Source organism: Musa acuminata, chromosome BXJ2-4 (assembly GCF_036884655.1).
Source record: "Musa acuminata AAA Group cultivar baxijiao chromosome BXJ2-4, Cavendish_Baxijiao_AAA, whole genome shotgun sequence".
In the NCBI taxonomy this organism is placed as follows: domain Eukaryota; kingdom Viridiplantae; phylum Streptophyta; class Magnoliopsida; order Zingiberales; family Musaceae; genus Musa; species Musa acuminata.
In genome coordinates this window covers 4,583,782-4,608,072 of record NC_088341.1, presented here as the reverse complement: position 1 = coordinate 4,608,072, position 24,291 = coordinate 4,583,782, and the positions used below count along the sequence as shown (strand labels likewise).

Here is a 24,291-nt window from a genome sequence, read left to right as displayed (position 1 = left end):
CAAGGAATTCTTGGAAGAGTTTGTAAACCACACCAATGCATATAAAAAAAAAAGGACCCAGTAGCTGTTGAACCAACCTTGGAAATCATGTATGTCCAAAACCATGCCTTTCTTCCTCTGCTCATCTGCTCTGCCATAATGTTTCAAAATTCTTATCTCAACACCTGTGAATAGTTCATTTGATTAATCTGTTAGCTAATCAGACTTGTATCTCCTTGGATTATGTCAATCTCATGTCATCACAAGAAGCCATGATGCATTAAATATCACCTCTTCATTGAACAAGATTTTGTTTCTGGATGTTGATCTTCAAACTCTCTTCCAAATTCCTTCAAATGTCTGATGAAGTGTGAATGGGCTCAATCTTATTTCTTTCTGATCATCCACAAGAGGCATCATGATTGTTTCATCTTGTTTTACCTCATTAATGATTCTGGGTACTTCACAAAAATGTGAGACATCAATGTTTGCTTCCTGGTTGTCCAAGTTCCAACCTACTTGCCAACCATGGCTTGAGTCTTACTGTAACACAATCAATACAGAAAAAACTTACATTGCTTGAATCCTTGCCATGGCCGCAAGCTCCCAAGAAAGTGTTGGGGAGGATGAGTCTGATGCCACTTCCACCTACCGCATTCCATCAACTCCACCCTTCCTTTCCCCACCTCGTTACCATCACCTCCCTATCTTCCCTCATTGCCTTAAAGCACACTTCAGAATGACACAGCACCATATTCCTTTCCTGTATATTTATCAGATCACCTTCTGTTTCTTTAAGCTGACCGCAGTGCTTCCTCCTTCCTCCTCAGCCTGAGAAGAATGGGCAGCGTTGCGACTGGGAGAACGATCACTGGATGGGCTGCAAGAGATGCCAGTGGGATCCTATCGCCCTACACCTTCACCTTGAGGTAATCATTAGCTCATCTCTGTATCAGATATGTGTTTGCCTTCATCAACACCAAAGCTATGGTGACTGTAACCAGGAAGACGGGACCGGAAGACGTGGTGATCAAGGTGCTCTTCTGCGGTGTTTGCCACACCGATCTCCACCAGACCAAGAACGACCTTGGCGGCTCCAAGTATCCCATGGTTCCTGGGTACGTGTTGCATGAACATACATCGTTGATCTCACCATGTTGCTGATGCGTTTGGTTGCTTTGTGCGAAGGCATGAGGTGGTGGGGGAGGTGGTGGAGGTGGGGGCGGAGGTGACCAGGTTCAGGCTGGGCGACACGGTGGGCGCCGGCGTGATCGTCGGATGCTGCCGCGAGTGTGCGCCATGCAAGGCGGGCGTCGAGCAGTACTGCAACAAGAAGGTCTGGTCGTACAACGATGTGTACGCCGACGGGAAGCCCACCCAAGGCGGGTTCGCGTCGGCTATGGTGGTGGATCAGCAGTGAGTAGATGGCTGGATTCTTCTTTTGTTCTTCTCGTTCTATCGCTGGGACAAAAGCTCGAACACCATTCGTTCGTGGAACGTTTGATGATAGGTTGGGCTCAAATCGTGCTCCCTATGATGATTCACCAGGTTCTTGGTGAGGATTCCTTCAGCTCTGGCCCCTGAGCAAGCTGCTCCGCTCCTCTGCGCCGGGGTGACTGTGTACAGCCCCCTGAAGCACTTCGGGCTGACGGCCGGCGGTCTCAGGGCCGGGATTCTTGGCCTTGGTGGCGTGGGCCACATGGGGGTCAAGTTCGCCAAGGCCATGGGTCATCACGTCACCGTCATCAGCTCCTCCCATCGCAAGCGCGCCGAGGCCGTCGACCACCTCGGCGCCGACGCCTACCTCGTCAGCTCCGACGAGGACGCGATGGCCGCCGCCGCCGACAGCCTCGACTACATCGTCGACACCGTGCCGGCGTTCCATCCGCTGGAGCGCTTCCTCCCGCTGCTGAAGCTGGACGGCAAGCTGATCCTGTTGGGCGTCATCAACCAGCCGCTGCAGTTCCTCACTCCCATGGTGATGCTGGGTAAGACAAATACTATTGCTACTACGTTTTCCTGCGACCATTAGCATACGCCATTCCGCCGTGGTGGTTGCAGGGCGGAAGTGCATCACCGGGAGCTTCATAGGGAGCATGCAGGAGACGCAAGAAATGCTGGAGTTTTGCGTGGAGAGAGGGGTGACCTCCACTATCGAGGTGGTGAAGATGGAGTACGTGAACGAAGCCTTCCGGCGACTGGAGCGTAACGACGTCCGGTATCGCTTCGTCGTGGATGTGGCCGGCAGCAATCTCGACGCTTGATTCAAGTCCCGCTTACAAATCTCGTCCCTCACCTTTCTTTCCTATGCATGCTTTCCTTTCCTGCTCGATATGGATATTGTCATTTGCCGACTATTTCTCGACAAGATTGTGATGGGCACATATTTTATGAGCAAACTACCTTTATATATATATATATATATATATATATATATATATATATATATATATATATATATATATATATATATATATATATATATATATATATATATATATATATATATATATTTGTTTTCAGTTTTTTATTTGATTCGCATAATTTTTTTCTAAAATCCTAAATGTCTCTTATCATCGTCAATGTTTCTCTTCTGACCCGTTTGATTCGACCTCGTAGCTTTCATTCAATTATAGTCATCTCCTTCCCCTTCGTGAGGTCTCGTAATAATCATCTTAAAGTTATCTTACTTTTATTTTTATTATATTATTTTATCTTAAAACTATCTTATTCTTTTTTTTATTTATTATTTTGATTATTCTATTTTCGTCATACTCTTAATTAATCTCTGAACTATGTTCGTATGTATCTTATGATTATAATATAATTTTTAAATGATTATGATGAAAAAAAATCACGAGACAAAGACAATTATGATAGGACAAAATTAGATGTAAAAAGAAAGATATCGACGATAACAAGAGATATTTAAAATATCAATAAAATTACGATATCCTTAATGGAAAAAGTATTTAAAAAAAAGATGAATCGCCCTAACTTTTATACAAATATAATGTGACAAGAACAAGAATCAAAGATAAATTATTGAGTCAGTTTAAGCAGCCAATGGATGAACACCATCCATGTCCCCTGTTCTTACCCCCTCCTCCCCTGTTTTCATGGGGACGCCTTTGATTGATTGGCCCATCTCTCCCTCTCATTGTTGGAGCTCCTCGTCTCCTTTAGGCTTTGGCTCAATGGCTCTTTCTCCTACCTTTCGGCTTCCAAATCCCTTCCCTCATTAGACGAGGGATTCGTGCTTCACCTCATCTTGCTTCGCTGTCCATACGTCAGTGACGCCCCCGCTGTTTCCTCTCATTCTAATTAAAGGGCGACGAGAGCTCTTTTATATCCCGCTTCTCTTGGTTAATCCACGGCTTCCGCGTCCCAATCCGTCGCTGTCTCATCGATCCTCGCTATAAAAATCTGAGCTTTAGCCCCACCATCCCATCAAAATCCCACCTTGCGCCCCTCTCTCCTCGCACCTCCCAACATGGGCACGGTTCCCATGGCTTCGCTTGCCGTCTTCCTCCTCCTCGGCCTCGCCGCCGCCTTCGCCGCGCCGGACATGTCGATCATTAGTTACGACGAGGAGCACGGCGCGCGGGGCTTGGAAAGGAGCGAGGAGGAGGTGCGGCGTATGTACGACGCGTGGGTGGCGGAGCACGGGAGGGTGCACAACGCGCTGGGAGAGCGGGAGCGGCGGTTCGAGGTGTTCAAGGACAACCTGCGCTTCATCGACGCCCACAACGCCGACGCCGAGGCGTACGGGTTCCTCCTTGGTCTCAACCGCTTCGCGGACCTCACCAACGAGGAGTACCGGGCGACGTACCTGGGCACGAGGGCCGGCGGCACTGCCCGCCGGCTCAGGGCCCCGAGCGACCGGTACAGGCACGAGGCGGGCGACGAGTTGCCGGAGTCCGTGGATTGGAGGGAGAAGGGCGCCGTGGCAACCGTGAAGGACCAGGGGAGCTGCGGTTAGTCTCCCTTCCCTTCTCTTCTCACGTGGAGACTTACCACATACCCTTCCATGGCTCCTCCTTCCTCGTCTCCGCTTCCATACGGATCTATCTAATGCTTTGAGAAGGAAATGGCTTAGAGAAGTAGCTGATGAATGGAACAGGGAGTTGCTGGGCCTTCTCCACCATCGCTGCGGTGGAAGGGGTAAACAAGATCGTGACAGGCGATCTGGTGACTCTGTCGGAGCAGGAGCTCGTGGACTGCGACAGCGCCTACAACCAGGGATGCAATGGCGGACTCATGGACTATGCTTTCGAGTTCATCATCGGCAACGGTGGCGTCGACACCGAGGACGACTACCCTTACAAGGCCCGCGACGGGAAGTGCGACCAACTCCGAGTAATTCCCACGGCGTCTGCTATGATCTCTTCGTAGTAATGAGCCAGATCGTTCTCATGGTGAATGGGCCTGATGATTGTTGCAGAAACTTGCTAAAGTTGTGGTGATCGATGGATACGAAGACGTACCTGCGAACGATGAGAAGGCCCTGCAGAAGGCTGTCGCGAACCAACCTGTGAGTGTTGCCATTGAGGCTGGCGGCAGGGAATTCCAGCTCTACAAATCGGTAAGATCGCCGTGAAGCTTTGATTCTCGATGAGATCATCTTGTCATGGTATTGGTAGTAAGTAGTACAGTCTCACACAATGAGAGTATCATCTTTAAGGAAAGTATACATTTTCTTCAGTGTAATTGGGGATTGGATCATATTAGTTTTATATGTTGATAATTATCAAACATTCATAGGCTGTCAGATCTAACTTTTTGTGAAGAATTATTGGGTAGAGGAAATACTACAGATTTTGTGCCAGAATTCAATGTATAGCCATTTTCAATCATAATATGTGTTTAAATTGCAGAGCTCCTTAAGCCTTGAAACATATCTCAAAAGGATCTGACGCATCCAATAAGTACAGCTTCGGATTAATTCAGAACACAAAGACAACAATTAGATCAGCATTTGACAAGAACTATGCTTTCATGTTTCTACAATTGTCGTCTGTAAATGCTACTATCTACTATTCCTTTTTCTTTTGTGTTACAAGCTGTGCAATATTTGTTTCAGGGAGTTTTCACAGGAAGATGTGGCACAAAGCTGGATCATGGTGTAGTTGTTGTTGGCTATGGTACTGAAAATGGCAAGGATTACTGGATCGTCAGGAACTCATGGAGCAGTGACTGGGGAGAGGCTGGCTATATCAGGATGGAGCGCAACTTGAACACATCCACCGGCAAGTGCGGGATCGCGATAGAACCTTCTTACCCCACAAAGAAGGGTCAGAATCCGCCCAATCCTGGACCGAGTCCTCCCTCGCCCGTGAGCCCTCCGATCACGTGTGACAAGTACTTCTCCTGCCCGTCGAGCACCACTTGTTGTTGTGTCTATGAGTATGGCCGTCACTGCTTCGCCTGGGGATGCTGTCCTGTTGAAGGTGCAACCTGCTGTGAAGATCACCGCAGCTGCTGCCCCCCTGACTTCCCCGTCTGCAATGTCCAGGCCGGAACTTGTCAACTGGTAATCTCATGCTTTTGGAAACTTCTCATGCCTGCCAATCTTATCATCAAAGTATCACTGTTTGATATCAGATAATCCTCAGTCATCCGAAGAAAAAATACAGTATTCATAAACTTCGTGTAAAACTTAAAAAGAGTCATGCCAGTAAATCTGCTTAACTTAAAACCTGGAACATGAATTCATAAGTTGTATTGTAATAGAATTCAGTTTGATCAAGTATTTTGAGCTTAGATAAGTGAACAAATTCTACTTGTTACAAAGTAGATCAAGACTGCATCAAGCTTAATTCTATACCAAACCATGCTTGAGCCTATATTGAGCAAGTAGATAAGCTAAATTCATGCATCATTCATGTCTTACACAAGTCTCTTTTGAATCTTGATTTAAATCCACTTCTATTTCAAACTTGAAGCATGGTACAAGTTTGAACATATTACTTTGTCAACTCTAATTCATATCATGTTCCTAAAAAGTATTATTCCACTCTACTAAGCATTGAGAACTCTTAACATTCTAGGCTTAAGCAGTCATAAAGATGGAAATATACACATTTATCAGTGAGACACAGAAGACACTTGTTAATAAAGAACTCAAGTGGAAACAAACAAGAACGATGTGTCCAAAATATTAGTTTCAAAATTTTGATAAAAGAGTTCTTACAAGTCCTGTTAAAGACCAGAAAAGTTTTAATGTGTCAGGTGTGTGCATGTACACCTACTTTTTTTTCATAAAATTTCACATATACTCCAACTTTGGTTCCATGCCGACTTATTCCATAGCTGATCAAATGTATCTCGGTTCAGACTTGGGTTAAAAAGTTGTATCTTGTTATTGACTTTCCTCGTTTACATGCGAGTTGAGGTCATTAGAGCATGGTTCTGTGCTCCTTAAGTTACCGGCTTTACAATACGCCAAATGACTTTTAGGACTGGTACTGTGGTCCAGCTGCATACATACAAATTCGTAACTGGCAGCAGGCCCATATCACTGTCATGTCTTATTTAGATGTCAAGCTGGATACAAAGTTGCCAACAGATGGCACTTCTTATCTTTTACCTGGTAGCTGAGCTTATGCATGCTTGCAAAAAAGCGAAGCTTGAGTTATTTGTATATAATTACCTTTAGGTATACAAAGTTACAAACAAATGATTAGTCCTCATCTAGTTTGATTCTGGGTGGGGGTTGTATTCCTGCAGTAATGGTGATGACTCATGTTGCATTTAGCATAATGACCTGGAATATGAATCTATGTATAACCTCATGCTCTATTTATCTTCAAGAATATTTTGGACTGTGTTTTTCGATTTCTGTTCATTTCCATTTCACACTTTTATGTGTATGAACAGAGCAAAGACAACCCACTGGGAGTGAAAGCTCTTGATCGCATTCCTGCGAAGCCACATTGGGCATACTCGGATGACGAGAGCAAGAAGATCGAAATATGAAGATTCATGCATTGATTTCTTTGCAGAGAGAATTAAGATTGCCCCAGTGGCTCAAACTGCATACTTCTCCCCTACTTTATGAACTGAAAGCTTAGCTTGTTGCTTATTTGACAACATCTATGTAAGTATTCAAATTTCTAATGTCAGACAAGCCAAAAGATGGTTTACTGCTTAATCATGTATAATTCAAGTTGTCATTTGCTTTCCAAGATACAACCTTCAAATGAGATGTTGTATGGGCCCATTCACTTTTCATGAGCTTCAAAGATTCATTGATGCTAAAGAAGGTCAGGGGATTAGTTTATGCCATCTAGCTTCTGTTGTTCATGTTGTTTTGTTGTTTCATGAGATGACATGTTGGCAATGATGTCCTCATCACCTATTTCTATTTACTAGCTAATATGTTAGACTTCATCCTATGTGCTTCCATGTCCTCAGTTAGCTTACTCCATGAAAGGTACTAAAATGGGTTTCACTTGTTTGATGTCTTCTTCCTTCATCATCAGTCTTCTGAAAACCTCAATAACAATGTTTTCTTTTTCTTGGTCTCTGTAAACACTGAAAGTTGCAGCTTCAATTAGGTTTTCTGGGGTTATTGTGCCATTCTTCTGTCCTTGGGGAAAAGGGTGATGAAGAAAGTTCCATCGAGTCAACCTACTGTTGCATTTTCCCATAGATGATCACTTTCCTATCACCACCTGTTCTAAACACACTCATTGTTTGTCAAGGTGTTCCTATCACATCTTCTACACTTCCAGTGTCAACACAATGAAGCCTCAATGGACCTCAGACCTAACAAACAATAAAAGCAAGAGAGTTTGACATTATGCTTGTGTGCAGTGCAGAGACACCAAAAGAACTTAAGTGGGTGGATGAGAAAAAGAAGGAATTATATATGTCCTCCTCAATCTAATCATGTGGTTCATGAGTCTATACTTGCCTATGGCATTATGAAAAAGAGAAAGCAGTAAGCTTTCAACCACTGCCACCAAATTGTGAGAACAATTTGGAGTTTCATGACTAGGATATCACTAGTTCTTGGTTTGCAAAAGCAACAATGCAGGAAAAGGTTTCACCTCAGCCAAAAAGATCTTAAATATAAAGCATTATAAGCTTCCCACCATTGTCACCAAATTGTGAGATCAACTTGGACTTTCATGACTAGGACATCACTAGTTCTTGGTTTAGGAAAGCAACAGTGCAGGAAATGGACTCATCTAAAAAAATCTTAAATGTTTGCTCTTATATTGATAAATTTGAGAGAGAACTTAAGAATAATACTTTGGCATTACCTATACTTACATAATTAAGTTCATAGTACAAATTAAAACATAAAAGCAATTCCTAAATTTAACTCTCTCTCTCTCTCTCTCTCTCTCTCTCTCTCTCTCTCTCTCTCTCTCTCAGTTTCAGAATGATTCATCAGTTTAGAATATGCCAAATGCTCTGACTGACAGAAAGCAATAATGTCTGCTAAAGGATGCATTGAATAGATCCAACGAGTCATACCAATGATTTCACATGTGCTAGATAATGCCCAAGGTCTTATACCTCCACAAAAGATTAATGATAACTATTCCCACTGATAAAAACTTAGTTCAAAGGATCAGTTCATCCAAATCTATGCTCTTTACTGAAGCAGTACTAAGTGATTAAAAGAACCCTAATAAATCGACTAGAAGAGTGGAACTCACCTCTGCATTCTTGCTAGTTTCCTGTGACAATCCCATCACCAGCAGCAGCAGGCAAACAAAACCCTATTAAAGAAGATGAACAGTGGAGTCTTACCAACCAATCTTCCCATGGCCATCCGTGATCAGTCCCCACCGTAGACTCCGCCCCGTCCAACCGCGACCACTGTATTATTGTCCCCAATCCATCTCCTTCTTTTGCGCAAAGTATGATTCTGTTCTCCTCGTGACCTTCGGGCCCCTCCCTCCCTCTTTTTGTCGCTTTCCTCCCCCCACTTTATGCATCACCGTTCACACATGCTCTCTCTCTCTCGGCCAAACAGTCTCAAGATCGAGACATATATCACAACACTACACTGCACGGAAACAAACAAGTTAGGAGGAGGAACCAAATGAAGGAAGAGAAGCTTTAACATGGCTATCAGAACACTGCTGCTGGTTCTCTGCATCATCTTCCTCCTCATCTCTCCCTCCCTCAGTGGCCGTACGCAATTGGAGCGACAGAGAAAAGCCATTGAGATTAGCATCGGCGTTGGCGTCGGGGGCAGTGGCAGTGGCAGCGAGAGCCCCACTGCGTCGCCATCTCCAACGGATAATTCTTGCGGCTGCTCACCGCCTGCGTCGCCACCGTCGTCCGAGCCGCAGCCCTCCGACTTCCCCAACCTCAAGCAGTACTACGCCTACCTCGTCATCCAACGCTTCAAGCGGAGCATCACCTGCGATCCTAATGGCGTCATCCAGACATGGGTGGGCTACCGGCCTTGCACCTACCAGGGCTTCTATTGTGCAGCCCCGCCGGACTCCCCCGACACGCCCACCATCGCCTCCGTAGACTTCAATGGCTTCCGCCTCTGCGCGCCGACTGTCGCCGGCTTCGTCGACCAGCTCCCCGACGTCGCGCTCTTCCACGCCAACTCCAACAACTTCTCCGGCCCCATCCCCGACCTCACCGGCCTTCCCTACCTCTACGAGCTCGACGTCAGCAACAACCTCCACTCCGGCCCGTTCCCGGCCGACGTCCTCGCGCTAAGCAACCTCATCTTTCTAGACCTCCGTTACAACCTCTTCGCCGGCTCCGTCCCGGCCTCCGTCTTCGCCCTCGACCTCGACGTGCTCTTCCTCAACAACAACAACTTCTTCCGGCCGCTGCCGGCCGACCTCGGCAGCTCGCCGGTGGCCTACCTGACCCTGGCCAACAACGGCTTCACCGGGCCGATCCCCCGGTCCATCTGCAACGCGTCAAAAACCCTGGTCGAGGTGCTCTTCCTCAACAACAAGCTCTCCGGCTGCCTACCGTACGAGATCGGATTACTGAGCATTGCGACGGTGTTCGACGCGGGGTTCAATCAGGTCACCGGGCCGATACCGTGGTCCTTCGGCTGCCTGCTCAAGGTGGAGCAGCTGAACCTGGCGGGGAATCTGCTCTACGGGGAGGTGCCGGACGTGGTATGCCGGCTGGCCAAGGACGGCAACTTGGCGAACCTGTCGCTGTCGGGGAACTACTTCACCTCGCTGGGACTCTCCTGCTGGGACTTGGTCAAGAGCAAAGTGCTCGACGTGCGGCATAACTGCATAGTGGGACTGCCGGAGCAGCGGCCGCCGTCGGAATGCTCCAAATTCCTGTGGCGGCCGAAGCACTGCCCGGTGTCGCACTATATTCCATGCAGCCTCTCGAATTGTTCGGTAAAGCCGGCGACGTCGAAGTCGAGGTCGTCAGAGTACATGACCTATAAGGCGCTTCATCAACCACCGCCGAATTAACAGATTACCAGACACTGCAGCATCATCACTTCTTCTCCTCATGTCTTCATCTCTTTCATATATTTCCGCCCTGCAACTTGTATTCTCGGTCTTCTTCTTGATCAACTGTAAGCACCAAGAAAGGGTAATTTAGCGCAGTTGAATAATAACACGAATGCGGCGACGAGGCCTTTTCCAAGCCATCAATATGATAAAAGTAGAGATCGCAATCCGATACATGAGCTGGACGCCTTGTCGGTGCGCGCAAAAGAATCGAAGAATGCGGTTCTTTCTCTTTCTTATTGCGATGGATCACCAACCGGGAAAGCCACAAGATATGGCCAGTGGCTAATGTTCGCAACATGGCTAAACATGGTTGACCATGCATAACGCATGAAACTTGATTCCACCAAATCATAGGGCTAATGACTGTCTAGATTCTCAGAGGGGACGGCACTCCCAATGATCAACTGAATCCATCCTCTACATCTGTAGAAAGTCAAAAGCAATGCTCACATTGATCAATTACAATGCTATGGGATAAAACACATTTACAATTGGAAGCAAAAGCACTAAAAAGCGTTCTTGCACTAATGTGGTTTGTATCTCTACATCTTGAAACTGTAATCTGTTTAGTTTCACTATGCCTGATTGATATGTAGATAGAATAGGATGTCATCATGTTGTCACATCAACTTGGACCAAAAATGCAAGTTCTGATAAAAATATGCTACATTGAATTCACTGACTGGTCTTTCACATGAAGTCAGAAACAACCCAGTTTATCAAGCAAGAAAGCACTTGTGCAAAGCAACAAGTCCTACTGTCACTCTCTATCAAGGGTTGCAGAAAAGATTGTTACTTTGATCAAAAGTATGAGGTTTTCTTCTCAATTAACCAATTCGGTGATCAGCAGGAGGTAAGAGATCTATATCTACAAGCTCATGACATCCAAGGGAAAAGCTATATTACAGGGATCGAGTAATTAACCTAATCAAGATATCAATTATCTGAACAATTTCAAACCTTTAATCCAACACAAGAATGAAAAAGTAAAATCGCCAGTCTGGAGCTTTAGTTGACCGCTATGCACATAGAACTTCAATATGTTGGGCATGCATCTACAAAAAAATTTGTTGACCAATTATACCGGGACTCTATTGCCTCTGTAGCGATTAAAGAACTGCAAAACAAGAGATGAAAAATGCAGAATGACTATTTAAACCATAGAAACTGAAACTTAGCCTCGGTTAGTAACTTTAATCATTCAATGTGTATCTCCTTACCGATGATACAAATGGCTGTTGGAGTAACCAGCCAATTATAGGGATCCTTTGTGAAAATATCGCTAGTGTTGACCAAAAGCCACTGCCAGGTAAACCGAGTCAGCAACAAGAATGATAAAATATCAAAGATAAAGCTCAATCTATCCAGTTGTCCAAATTAAAAGCAAGCTAAATGAAGATCCTTTGATGCACAAAGGCACCTATTTCCTACATAACAGAAGTGCACTAAATACTTGGCAGGGAAGCTTATCAAGCCCTTCATGGTACAGAAAGGAAAAGTGGAGATATCAAACATTTAGATACGAGTGTGCAAAGGTGTAATCTTTGTGCAAATGGCCAGAAGAAAACATTCCTCACCGGAAGAGAATGATGAATCCATACGATTCCAAGATCATGCCAATGACAGGCCATCCAATAAGCACTAAAGTGAAGCCAGATCCAAATGAAATTGTACCCTGTCAAATGGTCTATAAACTAAGAAATTATGATGATCCACAAGAACCATTTTAGGATGACATTTTAGATTTAGAAATGAACCTTGAAATTCTTAGGCTTAGTGAAAAACTGCATCGTGGATTTCAGCCCAATGGTCAGCATCACGCCTGACAGAAAGAGAATCTGGAGTGCACCAAGGACAAGTTTTTCAGTAATTGCAAGAAAAGAAAAAAGACCAAATAAACAACATGGAGGGAAGGCATCTGGCTTTAAAAGAGACAAAACTCACATTCCCCATAGCCAGAAGTCCCTTATCGAAGAAAAAGATGATTCCTAGGATTGAGAAAAATATCCCAAACCCCGTCAAGCCCAGCCCAATTTCTGGTGACAGACTTGAAGTTAGAATATGAGATCATACAATTCACAAGGATCATATTGTCATTCAATTTTATTTTACAAGAGAAATTAAGTAATAAACATGGTGCTAATCTTGTGATTTGAAGAAAAACAAAGCTTCCTATCAAGAAATCCACACCATAGCAAGAGAGATAGACTCTAATCAAGCTATTTGAGAAATTTGACACAAAATGGGAGCAATTTGAAGAAGAAATTAAGGGGAAAAAATTGGAGAAAAAGAAATTCTTGGTTGAAAAGCGGCGGAATCAGGTGAGGAAAATGAGAATTTAATGGGAGGGTGAAAAGTGGTAGGCTTAACACTCAAGGTATAGTATTGGTGACATAACCAAGTGGTATGCTTGGTGTGTAAAAACATCGAGCATGAAAGCACGCGGTTAGCATGGAAGCTCGTGGTCAGACTGGTAAATACTAGTCCGTAGAGACTGTGCGACCAAAACCTTAATCCTTGATTGATGGCTTCTTGTCATTATTATTATAGTAGTACATGTTACAGAGACAAAATGTATAAATCCATTCTCAAAAGGGAGGTTGATTCTGAAGCCTTTACCATTTGTAGTAGGTATAGAAATACACCACAATAAATTTAAATGCTCGACGAGTAAGTCAAAAAGTTATTCATTTCAGCTATAACAAATATAGATAATTTAGGAGATCCGTGGATCCCTTAACGCACAATTGTGCATTGGAGATAATTCGACTAAAACACCGAAATGCATTTTGAGAAAAATTCATACTTTTCAGATCATTCATCTCAAATGAGACCATGGTGTCAAACTAGCTGGTGAGCAGGAACCTGCAACAGCAAGAAAGTGTAAGCTACCAAGTTAGAAAAACACATATAAGAAAATTATTGGTCATGTTCCTTCACAAGCATGGTCAAGATGTTTACAAGGATCAATTTATAACTTCCCACCACATGCAGATATCTCTACGCCCGACTCGCCCTTGGAACTGTGTTCTAGTCACACATTTAATACTTTGCATCCCAAAACAATGTGATGTGTGATCCAAATTATTAAATTTGTGTTTCAGTCTTATAGTTGCTTTATAAATATAAATCAAATCAAGACAAATAAAATCAACAGAAATTTCTACTCTAGAATTAAAGAAAAAGAATATAACAAAAGTGTTGAATAATAAAAAATATATCTATGAGTCATGGAGAAGAACAAGTCAGTAAGTGTGTTGTCATTGTTCAAAAGTTGTAGATTAGTCAGAATTGTCAAGATTTTGTCATAATTCAAAGATGTACCAATTTGCCAGTAAACACAAATTATTTAAGCTTTTGCATGCTAAAATCTCACAATACCTTTCTGGTAGAAAGATAGAAGGGGCTGATCAACAAATTTATTCCTCCTTAAATTTTAGACCACCTCAGATATCTACCTTAATTAACAAAAATCCTCTTCCCCATCTTGATTTACCTACAAGCTTCTGCTTTTTTCCATAAAACTACAATTCTTTCTAAAGCAGATCTAAGCATGAGATTTTACAGTCTGATCAATTTTTGCATTAACCTGGTCCACCATTTTATGCTATCTATCATCTACTATTTCCACGTATGATCTAAGAGCCGCATATCAATGGTTCAGTAGTCACTAACTTGCACGATTCTCATACTACAACAGCAACAATAAAGCCATAAGTCTTAGCTATTTGAGGTCGGCTGCATCAATCTTTTGTTGCCATTGAGATTTGTAAAAATTAACTTGCACGATTCTCATAAATTTTTAATATATCAACCTGTAATTCAAAGGAAAACCTAAATTTATAGCTAGATTTTTTTAATAGATATTTTCAGTATGAAACCCTCGAACCCCTTTCTTGTCTAAGCCAAATGTATCCTCTAGTCCTATACAGATTAATTTCCAAATACTGCTCCATTCTCTTAATAAAAGCAAGGAGCTGTTCTAAATTTTAACCCTACCACTACTTTCTTGACTAGCAAAGGTCCACCCTTACTCATAAGGATGATATCCATCAAAATCCATTTTATGATATGTGAAAACTGATTTAGAAGACAGAACGTCATGTATCTTTTCTATAGCTCTCATTTTTAATGCCATCAAATGGCCAAATTAGCATGTTCTATAACACTGATGATAACTGGTGTTCCTATATTCAAATGGGCCAGCTTAATATGAGAGAACTTAAAATATTTGTAAAAGCATGTTTTCCGCTGTTACTTAGTTTTCATACTTTTCGGCTCAAATTCTGCACCCCTGTGCCAAAAATCTGTCTTGGCCAATTCAATAAATGGTTACCTAAAGCATAGTCCTCACAAACTTATTCAACTTTTGCCATTCAAATCTTCCAACTACGGGAACACATATGGGCTCAGCATTCCATCTTTGGACTATTTGTTCAACTATAATTCTAAGTATCATGTTATCTATATTAACCAAAATAAAAATCTCACTTTTCCTAAGCACAGCATAAATCTTTTATTTCTTTCTTGCTCTGTGTTTTCTCAATCAGAGTTGCTTTCAGAGACTTCCAATCCAAGACATTTCCCTGACAAGTAGGTCTGAGTTAGCTATTTGTCTAAATATCCACACAATCAATGCAAAATTCACACGCGTCAGCTGTCAAGATATCCAAATTCGTATCTACTGATGATTAATGGATACAAACAACCTCTACCAGCCACCCCACCTTGCAGAGTACAACAAACAGCTTTAATATCTGATAATCCAAGAAAGGCAAGAAAAAGTGACCATAAAAGCAAGAGAGTTAGGGTTTCAACATCAGCAACATACAAAGTTAAACAAGCTGAAAAATGGACCTACAAATTGAGACAGAAACAATCATATCTGACCGCCGTACTTCACAAAATGAAAGGAGTGGCGATCGATCGTGATTCCCACGAACGCAGATATTACAGGGAAGAAAAAGGCTCGGGAAAAGACACAAGACGAACGAATCCAAGAACGGATCAATGGAAGAATCACCACAAGAGTCTCCAAATTAACGGCGGAACGTGATCACGAAAAAGAGGCAGAGATCGCTACCTTACGAAAACTTCCGATGGGCGGAAAGGGAAGGGAAGAGTCGACGGCGAGGAATTCGGGACGGGCTTACGGTCGTGTCGCTGTGAAGACCGTAGGAGGGGACGAACCTGTTCAGAGCAACGAATTAAGTTTCGAAATGGGCTGAAAACTAAAGTGACACGTGTCGATGGAGGTTCGAGTCGTAACTCGAGCCGTAGAACAAGGTGCGGTTCCAATGATCACGAATCGAATCTATAAACTGAGAATAATTAAAGGGATCATCAAACTAATAATAATAAAATGATAAATAATAACAAAATAACAAAGAAACAGTATACCAAAAAATAAATCGATGGTTGCATATTAATATATGCAACAAAAAACATACGAAAACATACTACAAAAATGACATAAAACACATGAATCGTTGTCGAGTAGTTCCAGGCAATTATGCATATTGGATGACTGTTCTTGTTGAGACTGCAAGAGATGAAATCAAAGGTCCATAATATGATCAAACTAGCAGGTTTTTTTGTCTGCGTAAAAGCTCCCATGAAAAGCTTCAAGCTTTATTATCACGATGCACACAGACAACAGTACGAGTAAGGTGACATGATCTTCCTTTTGACACGGAAAGTGCAGTCACTGTGTGGGGTCTCATAATGAGGAAGACCAACAATGGTTGCGAAACAGTGGCCTCTCTCTCTCTCTCTCTCTCGCTGTATTAATGTGACTGCATGCCACTTCTGTGGAGTCCACTGAGTATGAGCTTAGGGTACGAGGGAGTTTGCATGCATGGGGACGATCACGTGCATGCATGGACAAGGAGTGAGATCAGTGCATGGCAAAGCCCCGAAAGAAAGAAAAAGGAAGGATGAAACCCTACAAAGAGAAAGAGAAAGAGTGAGTTAGGTGACAATAACTAAGTTAGACTACAGTATAACTTGAGATGACACCAATCATTAAGGGTGATGCCATAGCACTTGGAAATATCATAGCACATGAGACTAGAGTCTTTCCAAATCCCATCTGAAATCTTTCTCTTCCCCATATATCTCTGTGTTTTGTAGTCTCGTACGTAATCTCACACTTCAGTTCACGTGTTGCTGCTGCTGCTCTCATAATTCAAACTTCGAGGTACCCATTTCTAATTGTGAAGAGCACAACCAGTACTTCCACCCTCTGAAGAAACACCAAAAGTGGAGAAGTGTCAGCGTCAGGGTGAGAGGAAGAAGAAGAAGATACCAAGTGCCACACACATCCCTGGCTTAACCCTTCCATTTTCTTTGTCTTCAACCTTTCACTTTCATCTCTACGTCTCGGTCGATTTCCTGTCACCCATTGCTGAAAAGGAAAGCCGAAGGCCAGCAGCCAAGTACAGGCTTCACATGAGATGCTGCAGAGGTGTATGTGGATTGTGTGAGGAGTAATGATATCTAGTGAATTATTATGGGTAGAGAGAAGCAGTACTGGTAACTGGAAGAGTTTAGCCAAGGGGAGAAAGCATCTCCTTCTCTGGTGCTGTGTGTGATGGATGGCTTGATACCCTTTGGGACCAGCTGAATGCCATCTACTACAGGTCAAAAGCAGGAAGCTGAACTTGGTCTGTGTGCTGAAACCCTATTTCCTTTCGTGCTGAAGGCTTGGATTCTAGCAGAGCACCTACCTCCTGTTCTATTATTGAGAGAGAGAGAGAGAGAGAGAGAGAGAGAGAGAGAGAGAGAAGAAACAGCTGAATGCCAACTACTGCAGGTTAAAAGAAGCAGGCACCAGAACTTGGTTTAAGATGAAAACCAATACCCCTCTCATGCTAAAGACTTGGAGGCTAGCACCTACTCCCTTTGCTATCATTTTCTTTTGTCTGAGAGAGAGAGAGAGAGAGATAGAGAGAGAGAGATCCTGGTCAATTATCATTTGACTTCAAACAAATCAAATATAAGTTATTGTATGTTCACTTTTTCTTTCATTCATTATCCATATTTTACACTCAAAACTCATCTTATGTGTGCTCCTCCTAATCCTAATATGTTTGTTTCCATACAAATCTACCACTTCATTGCTTGTAGAGACCTCCCTTTCATAGTTTAGTGCAGTAATTTTTTGCACCCTTGAAATCCTCTGAGTCTTTTAACTCTGTCATGATCCTGTGAATTTTGACTCCAATTCTTCCTAGGAAATTAACCAGCACCTCTTTGATGAAATCCAGAATGATTTGGCCACAACCTCCAAGTATCTTCTGGATCAAACTAACATGCTAATAAAGAACAAGAGGCTTTCAGTCTTCTTCCATCATGCTAATAAAGTCTGGAGCTGCTCCATGGAGATGTGATGTCCCTCTCATCATAAATGCCCTTTTCTGATCCAAAGGACCACATGCATGCAGATACAACCAGATTTATGCTTCCTTCAATGTTGTCACAGATATGGGATGACATTCATTTCAAATGACCATCTATTTAACATAAGAAGCTTTAGCTTCTTTATGAAGTTATAGTCAGTTTATGAAGCTGAACAAACAGATGAATGAGGACTGAACTGAACATTTTTATCAGTAAAAGGAAGCAGTAATCCATCAACTTCATAGGAATCCATCAACCCTTTTTGTCCCACCTCAATTCATCCCTCAGTCTCACCTCCCCAATACTGTGTCATATACACACAAAAGGAGTTGCAGAGGTTTGATAAGGTGTTGTGGGGGTGAAAGCTGAAACAAAACAAACACAAGAGTGGGTCCTTCTGCACCAGAGGCAATATTGAGTGGTGTTATGCTTCGATCAGGTCTGATGGAACTCTGATGCCATTCTTATGCTGCACACTGGATGGGCAATTTTGCTATCTGTGGTGGGAATCCTGATGATGCTGCAAACCGAGTGGTGGCAAGCAATTGCGACGATGGCACCGTGAATCGTAGCTGATCTCCATGCCTTGTCCCTGTTGTTCGCCACCATTAGACAGTGAGAGCCATCTGCTGAATCTTTCTCCCTCCCAGCCGCCATGATGCTGCACCTGCAAACAAGCATGATCCTGAGATCGGTCTATGGTGAATCGAGAAACGGAAGCCAATTGAAGGGAGGCAACACACTCGATAAGAATTTACGGGATTAATTTGCTGCGGGACGATCTGGACCACCGAGGACATATTGATGCTTGCTTGCAGTGGCATGTAGCTCAATGTCTCGTTTGTCTGGGCAAGATTCGGAGATTGAATGAAGGCATTGCTGTGGTGGTGATGGTATCTTCTGCTGCCTTTAGCCTCAGGCAGCTTAAGCTTGTCATCGAACTATAGAGAAATAGATGCCAGTTCATAGAGGCCGAGTTGGAAGGAGCAGCCGTAAAAGATTTGGTTCAAGAATTAAACCTTCAGCATCATGCTGCTGTGCCAATCCGAATCAGAGGCCATCTGCTGTTGCTGATCAACAATGTTGGAGCCTTCGTCGTCGATTGTTTCAGTGCTACTCCTTTTGGAGCCTGATCTGCCCAAGCTCAGGTCGAGATTGTGCTCGATAGGATTAGCTGAAAGAGATTTTACTCGCCCGATTAGAGGAATCAACTCACAGATAACAGGACGTGATAAAGTGAGTAGTCTCTCACACTGAGTGTCAAGCTCGTTGTCGTAGATCTTAGGATCGAAGTTGGTGATCGCGTCCTTCCCGTTAAACTTGATTGCAGCCTTGTCATAAGCCCTGGAAAGGAATCTGAATCAAGGCCACCGTTTCTTTTAGCTTCCTAAGAAGTATGATCCGAAATATACCTAGCAGCTTCGATTTCGGTTTCAAAGAGTCCCAGGTAGACATATCTGTCGAACACAAGGCCGGAATGAGTTAAACAATAGGAACCAGCATTTGATGATTGAAATCATTATCGTGATTCAAAAAGATAGAACAAATTGAGGGAAGCATGGCAGCTAAATCATAGAATGCGATAGAAAGAAATAGAAGAGGCATACTTTTTGCCCAAGAACTGACCCATTCTGGCCTCCCACCTCCCACATTTGTGCAAAGTGACTCCCCTGTACTTGGAACTCCCTCTTGGATACCCACTGCTTTGGCGTCGGAGCACTTGAACGAACTCCTCCTTGGTGACATTGCCCATCTACCACGAGCCATCAACACACATTGGTTGGATTATAATTCATCCTTGTACATTAAGGTGATGCGATAAGATAGAGGATTGCATTAGATCACGAACAGCCAGCACGAACTCATATCAGAGCTCACGAGCAAGAAGACGACTCTAAAAAGTTGGAATATCGTTGTTGGACACTACGATAGAGCAGCATAGGATCCTAAAGAACTAATTTTCCGTCTTCCCTTCCCTCACCTGTTTCATGTCGTCCTCATAGTCATCCAAACTGAAATTTATATCAGCATCCAACCCTCGAAACTTGATCGCAGCTCGGTCGTATGCTCTGCTAAAAGTAATCTCTCAAACTTAGAGCTCTTGGAACACCAAGAGAAATCGAAAAAAGAAGAACTTGATCAGTAACAGAGCGTGATGAACCCACCTTGCTGCTGCATATGCAGTGTCAAATCCACCTGAAAACACGTTTACATGGCAAAACAATCAACAATCTGTAGCTATGTCAATTCTAATATGTGCAAGTTGAATCCAAAAGTCTTTCCTAACTCAAGAACAAAACCGAATCTTTCAATAGCTTGGGAAATTTGATGGGGTCTTAGCTCATACATACCCAAATAGACTTGCTTTCCGCAGTCCCTGCTCACGGAAGAGAGAATGTCGATTAGATATACTCGCAAACATGAGCAGAGACATCGTCGGGATTTGCAGAGAGGGGATGAGAAGAAGAAGAAGAAGAGAGAGCTGACCAGATATGGGATTCCCACCGCCCGGTCCTCCGGTAGAAGGTCACCCCCCGGTACTGAGAACTCCTGGACCTCGGACCTCGTCGGCTCTTCTTCACCGGCGGTGGCGCCTCCGCCACCGTTCCGGCTACCACCTTCTCGGACGAGTTGCAGAACCTGACTTCAGCAGAGTGGGTGCGAGGAGACGGCGCCAACGAGCACCCCCCGGCCCGAGCCCCCTCCACGTCGTCGAAAGGAAAGAACTGGTGAGTCACGACGGCGGTCTCGCTCTCGGCGGAGGAGCTCTCACCGCGGCACCCGGAGATGGAGAACCCGAAGATTCTCCCGGCGCAACCGTCGGCCTCCTCGGACGCTTCGACGACGACGACGGAAGAGCCAGAATCGTCGTTCTCAGCCTCCGGGGAGGCGGCACCCGCGGCCTTTCCCTTCCCGTCCCATCCGCTGTCTCCGGCGGCGGCGGAGGAGGCCATTGGCGATGAGCCGTCCTCCTCCTCCGACGCGGCGTCGTTGAGATCCCACACGCCTTCCATCTCTCTCGCCTGGTAAAAATCACACCTTTCTCGCCTTCCCAGCCTTCTCCACTCCCAAAGATGCAATCTTTGCCTTCTCCCCCTTCGTTTCACGCAAAAATATGTTCTTTTCGGAGCCAACACCTCGCTAGCTCAACAAGTCCCTATCAACGATCAATACATGCTGCTTCCCCCCCCTCCTGCTTCCTACATCGCCAAAACCACAAGGCGAAGGACATTGGAGACTGGTGCGAATAAAAAGCAGCTGAGGAGGGAAGATCGACGCCAAAAGGCAAGAGCTTTACAAAACTTAGTGCCCCAAAGTTAGGCATCAGCTAAAAGAAAGACACACAAAAGCAAGGAGCTTTCACCAGTTTGTGCTGTGTGAATTGACAGCGAACGATTTATCCTCTTATCTTTTCTCGCCTTTCCTGGAGGCGAATGGTATCCTTTAGTTGCCTACATACTTCCTCTCTCTCCTCTCTCTCTCTTTCTCCTATCCATCTCCCTCACCTCGTTGGTGCGAGCTGTTTCCACTCACTCCAACACCGCCTTCTTTTATCGTCGTCGCGCCTTCCTCGCCCTGCCTTGCCTTCCCCCACTCACTGTTAACCAAATCGAAAGAAAAGTATGCGATTGGCGTCCCGTCGCCAAAACGATCTCATCAATTATATATATTAATTTTTTTTTTATCATTATTCTTGAAATATCATTTTTTTTAATAAACATTATAAATCTATTAAAAATAATATATTTCAAAAATAATATTTCAAATAACAATATATCATAATTTTAAATAGACTTATAATATTTTTAAGACATTATAAATCAATTAAAAAATATTTATAAATCGAGAAATTTTGATCAATTTATTTTATGGATCGATCCACCATAAAAAGACATAATTATCTTTTAACGTTAAAATTATTACGGGGAATATGGTTAATTTAAAGAACTCATGGAATCAATACAATAAAAAAATCACAGTATTCTTAACCTATGGTATTAAAAAGAAAGGCAGTGAGCAATAATAAGAAACATGAGAAGAGTACATGATCGACGTTCGATCAATAATTGGAGTTGCCGACAAAGGATTAAAATATTTCTTGATTAGAAAATCACGTGTTATTCTTCCATGGATACATTTGTTGTGCCAAAGAATGCCTCTTTATTTTATTATTATGCATATTATTTTAATCTCCTTAGTCCTACGCACATATAAACATGTTCATATAGAATTTTATGTTTCTTAGAATGGCGATTTTTCTTTTTAAAATATTAAATTATATTTTTTAAAATTGATTGTTATTCTTTTCTGTCTGTTTTGATCTCTTATAGTATTTTTGACTAGTTGTTTTATTTTGATCATCATAATAAAAAAAATACTATAAAATCTACTTGAAAATATTGTAAATGAATCATAATGATATGTATAATTCAAATATATATTTATAATAGTTTAATAATAACATTACCCAAATATGAATAAAAAAATTAATATATTATATTATTTCAATCATCATAACAAAAATACTTGAAAAACACTGTAAATGATCAAAATACACTCCTAACCTTAATCAAACTTACTATAAGTTTAAAAATATAATATTGTAAATGATAACCAAAGAGGCGTAATATGATTTATAATGTTTTTGCTAACACCGTAAATGAGTCGAATAAAAATATTATAATGGTTCAGAACTAGTGAAAAAATAAAAATTGGTGATGGGTATTTTTTGAATTAGGGATACTACATGAGAAAAACTAAAAGGAAAGGCATTGTTCCAAAAAAAATAAAAATCCCAAAGTGAAAGATTATTTTTCTAAGAGAAATCATCCTATAAAGAAATCACAAATGAAAAAGATATGACATCATTTAGGTTTTCCTTGTAAAGATACATTGAAATGGATCATTAACTCCCTCTAGAACAGTTTTGATTTATTGTTCCTCATATACTAGTGTTATGTTAGAAAATGCAAAAGGAGAAGATTATATATATATATATATATATATATATATATATATATATATATATATATATATATATATATATATATATATATATATATATATATATATATATATATATATATATATATAATAAATAATAATAATAAATAATAATAATAAAGAAAAAAAGAAGGTAATTAAATGTTAATAATATAGGCTTCGGACAACAAGTCAAAGCGACTGCTGTTATTTCCACAAACAGGTGGCAGAGTAATTTAAGAGAGCAACAAGGTGTGCTCATCCCCCACCGCAGCGCCCCACAAAAGAGGGGGGAGGATGGAAAGGCTTTCCGCAATAGTCCAATCCAAGAGGAACGGTGCGGTCCACGTTTTCCTCCTTTTGGCGATGTCAAGCGGGCCAGCCGCTTTCTGATGAGCTCCGGGGGGCTGCTGCGGTGGTAGTACCTCGTATTCAATTGCCGACCACAAAACGGAGGACGGGATGAGATGGGGAAGCAGAAACAACGGCAGCAGCGCATGAAAGAAGACGACGACGAAGCTTCATGGCAATCATCGACTCCTCTCACTTGTCGATGATAGGTTGAGCGGAAGATAGAATGTTTTGGAGAGAAGGAAGAATCGATCAATATATTTTTTTTAATGCAATAATATTTTTAATTTTAAGGCCTTATCGATAGAAATAATATTTATATAAATACAAATAATTCAAAGAGAATTAAAATAAATCTTATTCTATTAATTCGATACTATTTATCATCTAAATGTTATATTAAATTTGACTTTGTTATAAATTCATTTCCTACTCTTATAAAATCCACATTGGTTTAAGCTGATCATTTTGATTTATTATCATCATCTAAACACAACAGTATATTGAATATTCTCGAACAGTAATCTTATTACGATTTAATCAGATTAGGTGAACGAACATATATTATATTAAAACTGTGGATTATTTTGAGGTCATACAATCAATATAGACAAAAGAGTTGACTATAGGGATGAGATGTAAATAAGAGTTGATGATAGAGATGAACTCATCAATGACTTGTGGAGTGGACAAAGGTAACCAAAGAGCTTATCATTTGATGTTTCATTTGACTTAACACAATACTACCAACTTGTTCATTGTAGTGACATAAGTTTAAGATCAGGGGATAGATATACTAGAAGATAATGTCAATTATTTTGGATCTTGAGATGCCTCTCTCTCTCTCTCTCTCTCTCTCTCTCTCTAATTCTCTCTCCTTAGATGCTTCTGACTTTTCAAGGAACAACAACCATTTGGAGTCTTTAGTCTTTGCATTGGATGGTAGAACATCTATTTCCTTGAATGGTATGCATGAGATACATCTATTTTATGACTCACATGAATGACCATTTCATTTGATATGGACTTGACTTAATTGAACATATAAACTACATTAAGATGTAGAGTGATTTGTCACACCTTATGGTTTGTATTGTTAAAA

General features: G+C 42.1%; 5 protein-coding genes across 16 annotated transcripts; 3 read left to right on the top strand and 2 right to left on the bottom strand.

Moving 5' to 3' along the window:
* The first annotated feature begins 728 nt into the window (after positions 1-728).
* Positions 729-2,336, top strand: LOC135609606 (cinnamyl alcohol dehydrogenase 2-like). Its single transcript, XM_065103028.1, has 5 exons — positions 729-908; positions 984-1,097; positions 1,168-1,395; positions 1,528-1,967; positions 2,041-2,336. Exons 1-5 carry the CDS (start codon positions 820-822, stop codon positions 2,241-2,243), a joined length of 1,074 nt encoding a protein of 357 aa, XP_064959100.1. The 5' UTR covers positions 729-819; the 3' UTR covers positions 2,244-2,336.
* A 513-nt stretch (positions 2,337-2,849) lies between these two features.
* Positions 2,850-8,270, top strand: LOC135609604 (oryzain alpha chain-like). Its single transcript, XM_065103026.1, has 5 exons — positions 2,850-3,956; positions 4,103-4,338; positions 4,424-4,564; positions 5,063-5,512; positions 6,859-8,270. The coding sequence occupies exons 1-5, from the start codon at positions 3,473-3,475 to the stop codon at positions 6,955-6,957; spliced, it is 1,410 nt and encodes a 469-aa protein (XP_064959098.1). The 5' UTR covers positions 2,850-3,472; the 3' UTR covers positions 6,958-8,270.
* LOC135582142 (vesicle transport protein GOT1-like) lies at positions 4,900-15,658 on the bottom strand. Of its 12 annotated transcripts, none has more exons than XR_010485815.1 (10): positions 15,543-15,649; positions 13,261-13,319; positions 12,399-12,490; positions 12,212-12,292; positions 12,032-12,129; positions 11,675-11,756; positions 11,415-11,603; positions 10,627-10,877; positions 8,652-10,514; positions 4,900-5,551 (listed from the first exon to the last, which is right to left on the bottom strand). XR_010485815.1 is itself a non-coding variant. In XM_065103029.1 (7 exons), the coding sequence occupies exons 2-7, from the start codon at positions 13,289-13,291 to the stop codon at positions 11,490-11,492; spliced, it is 498 nt and encodes a 165-aa protein (XP_064959101.1). In that variant the 5' UTR covers positions 13,292-13,319; positions 15,538-15,658; the 3' UTR covers positions 11,232-11,489. The 12 variants fall into 12 exon arrangements, 4 of the variants coding, with proteins under 4 accessions (XP_064959101.1, XP_064959102.1, XP_064959105.1 ...); XR_010485812.1 differs by having other exon boundaries at positions 4,925-5,569; positions 15,538-15,658; XR_010485810.1 differs by having other exon boundaries at positions 4,925-5,551; positions 15,538-15,658.
* On the top strand, positions 9,063-10,587 carry LOC135609605 (uncharacterized protein At4g06744-like). Its single transcript, XM_065103027.1, has one exon. It carries the CDS (start codon positions 9,063-9,065, stop codon positions 10,407-10,409), a length of 1,347 nt encoding a protein of 448 aa, XP_064959099.1. The 3' UTR covers positions 10,410-10,587.
* Positions 15,659-18,040: 2,382 nt separating the features above from the next.
* Positions 18,041-21,466, bottom strand: LOC135609603 (floral homeotic protein APETALA 2-like). The gene is made up of 10 exons (XM_065103025.1): positions 20,343-21,466; positions 20,207-20,232; positions 20,021-20,051; positions 19,837-19,924; positions 19,463-19,608; positions 19,268-19,312; positions 19,108-19,199; positions 18,875-19,029; positions 18,599-18,796; positions 18,041-18,522 (listed from the first exon to the last, which is right to left on the bottom strand). The coding sequence occupies exons 1-10, from the start codon at positions 20,867-20,869 to the stop codon at positions 18,349-18,351; spliced, it is 1,482 nt and encodes a 493-aa protein (XP_064959097.1). The 5' UTR covers positions 20,870-21,466; the 3' UTR covers positions 18,041-18,348.
* Positions 21,467-24,291: the final 2,825 nt, after the last annotated feature.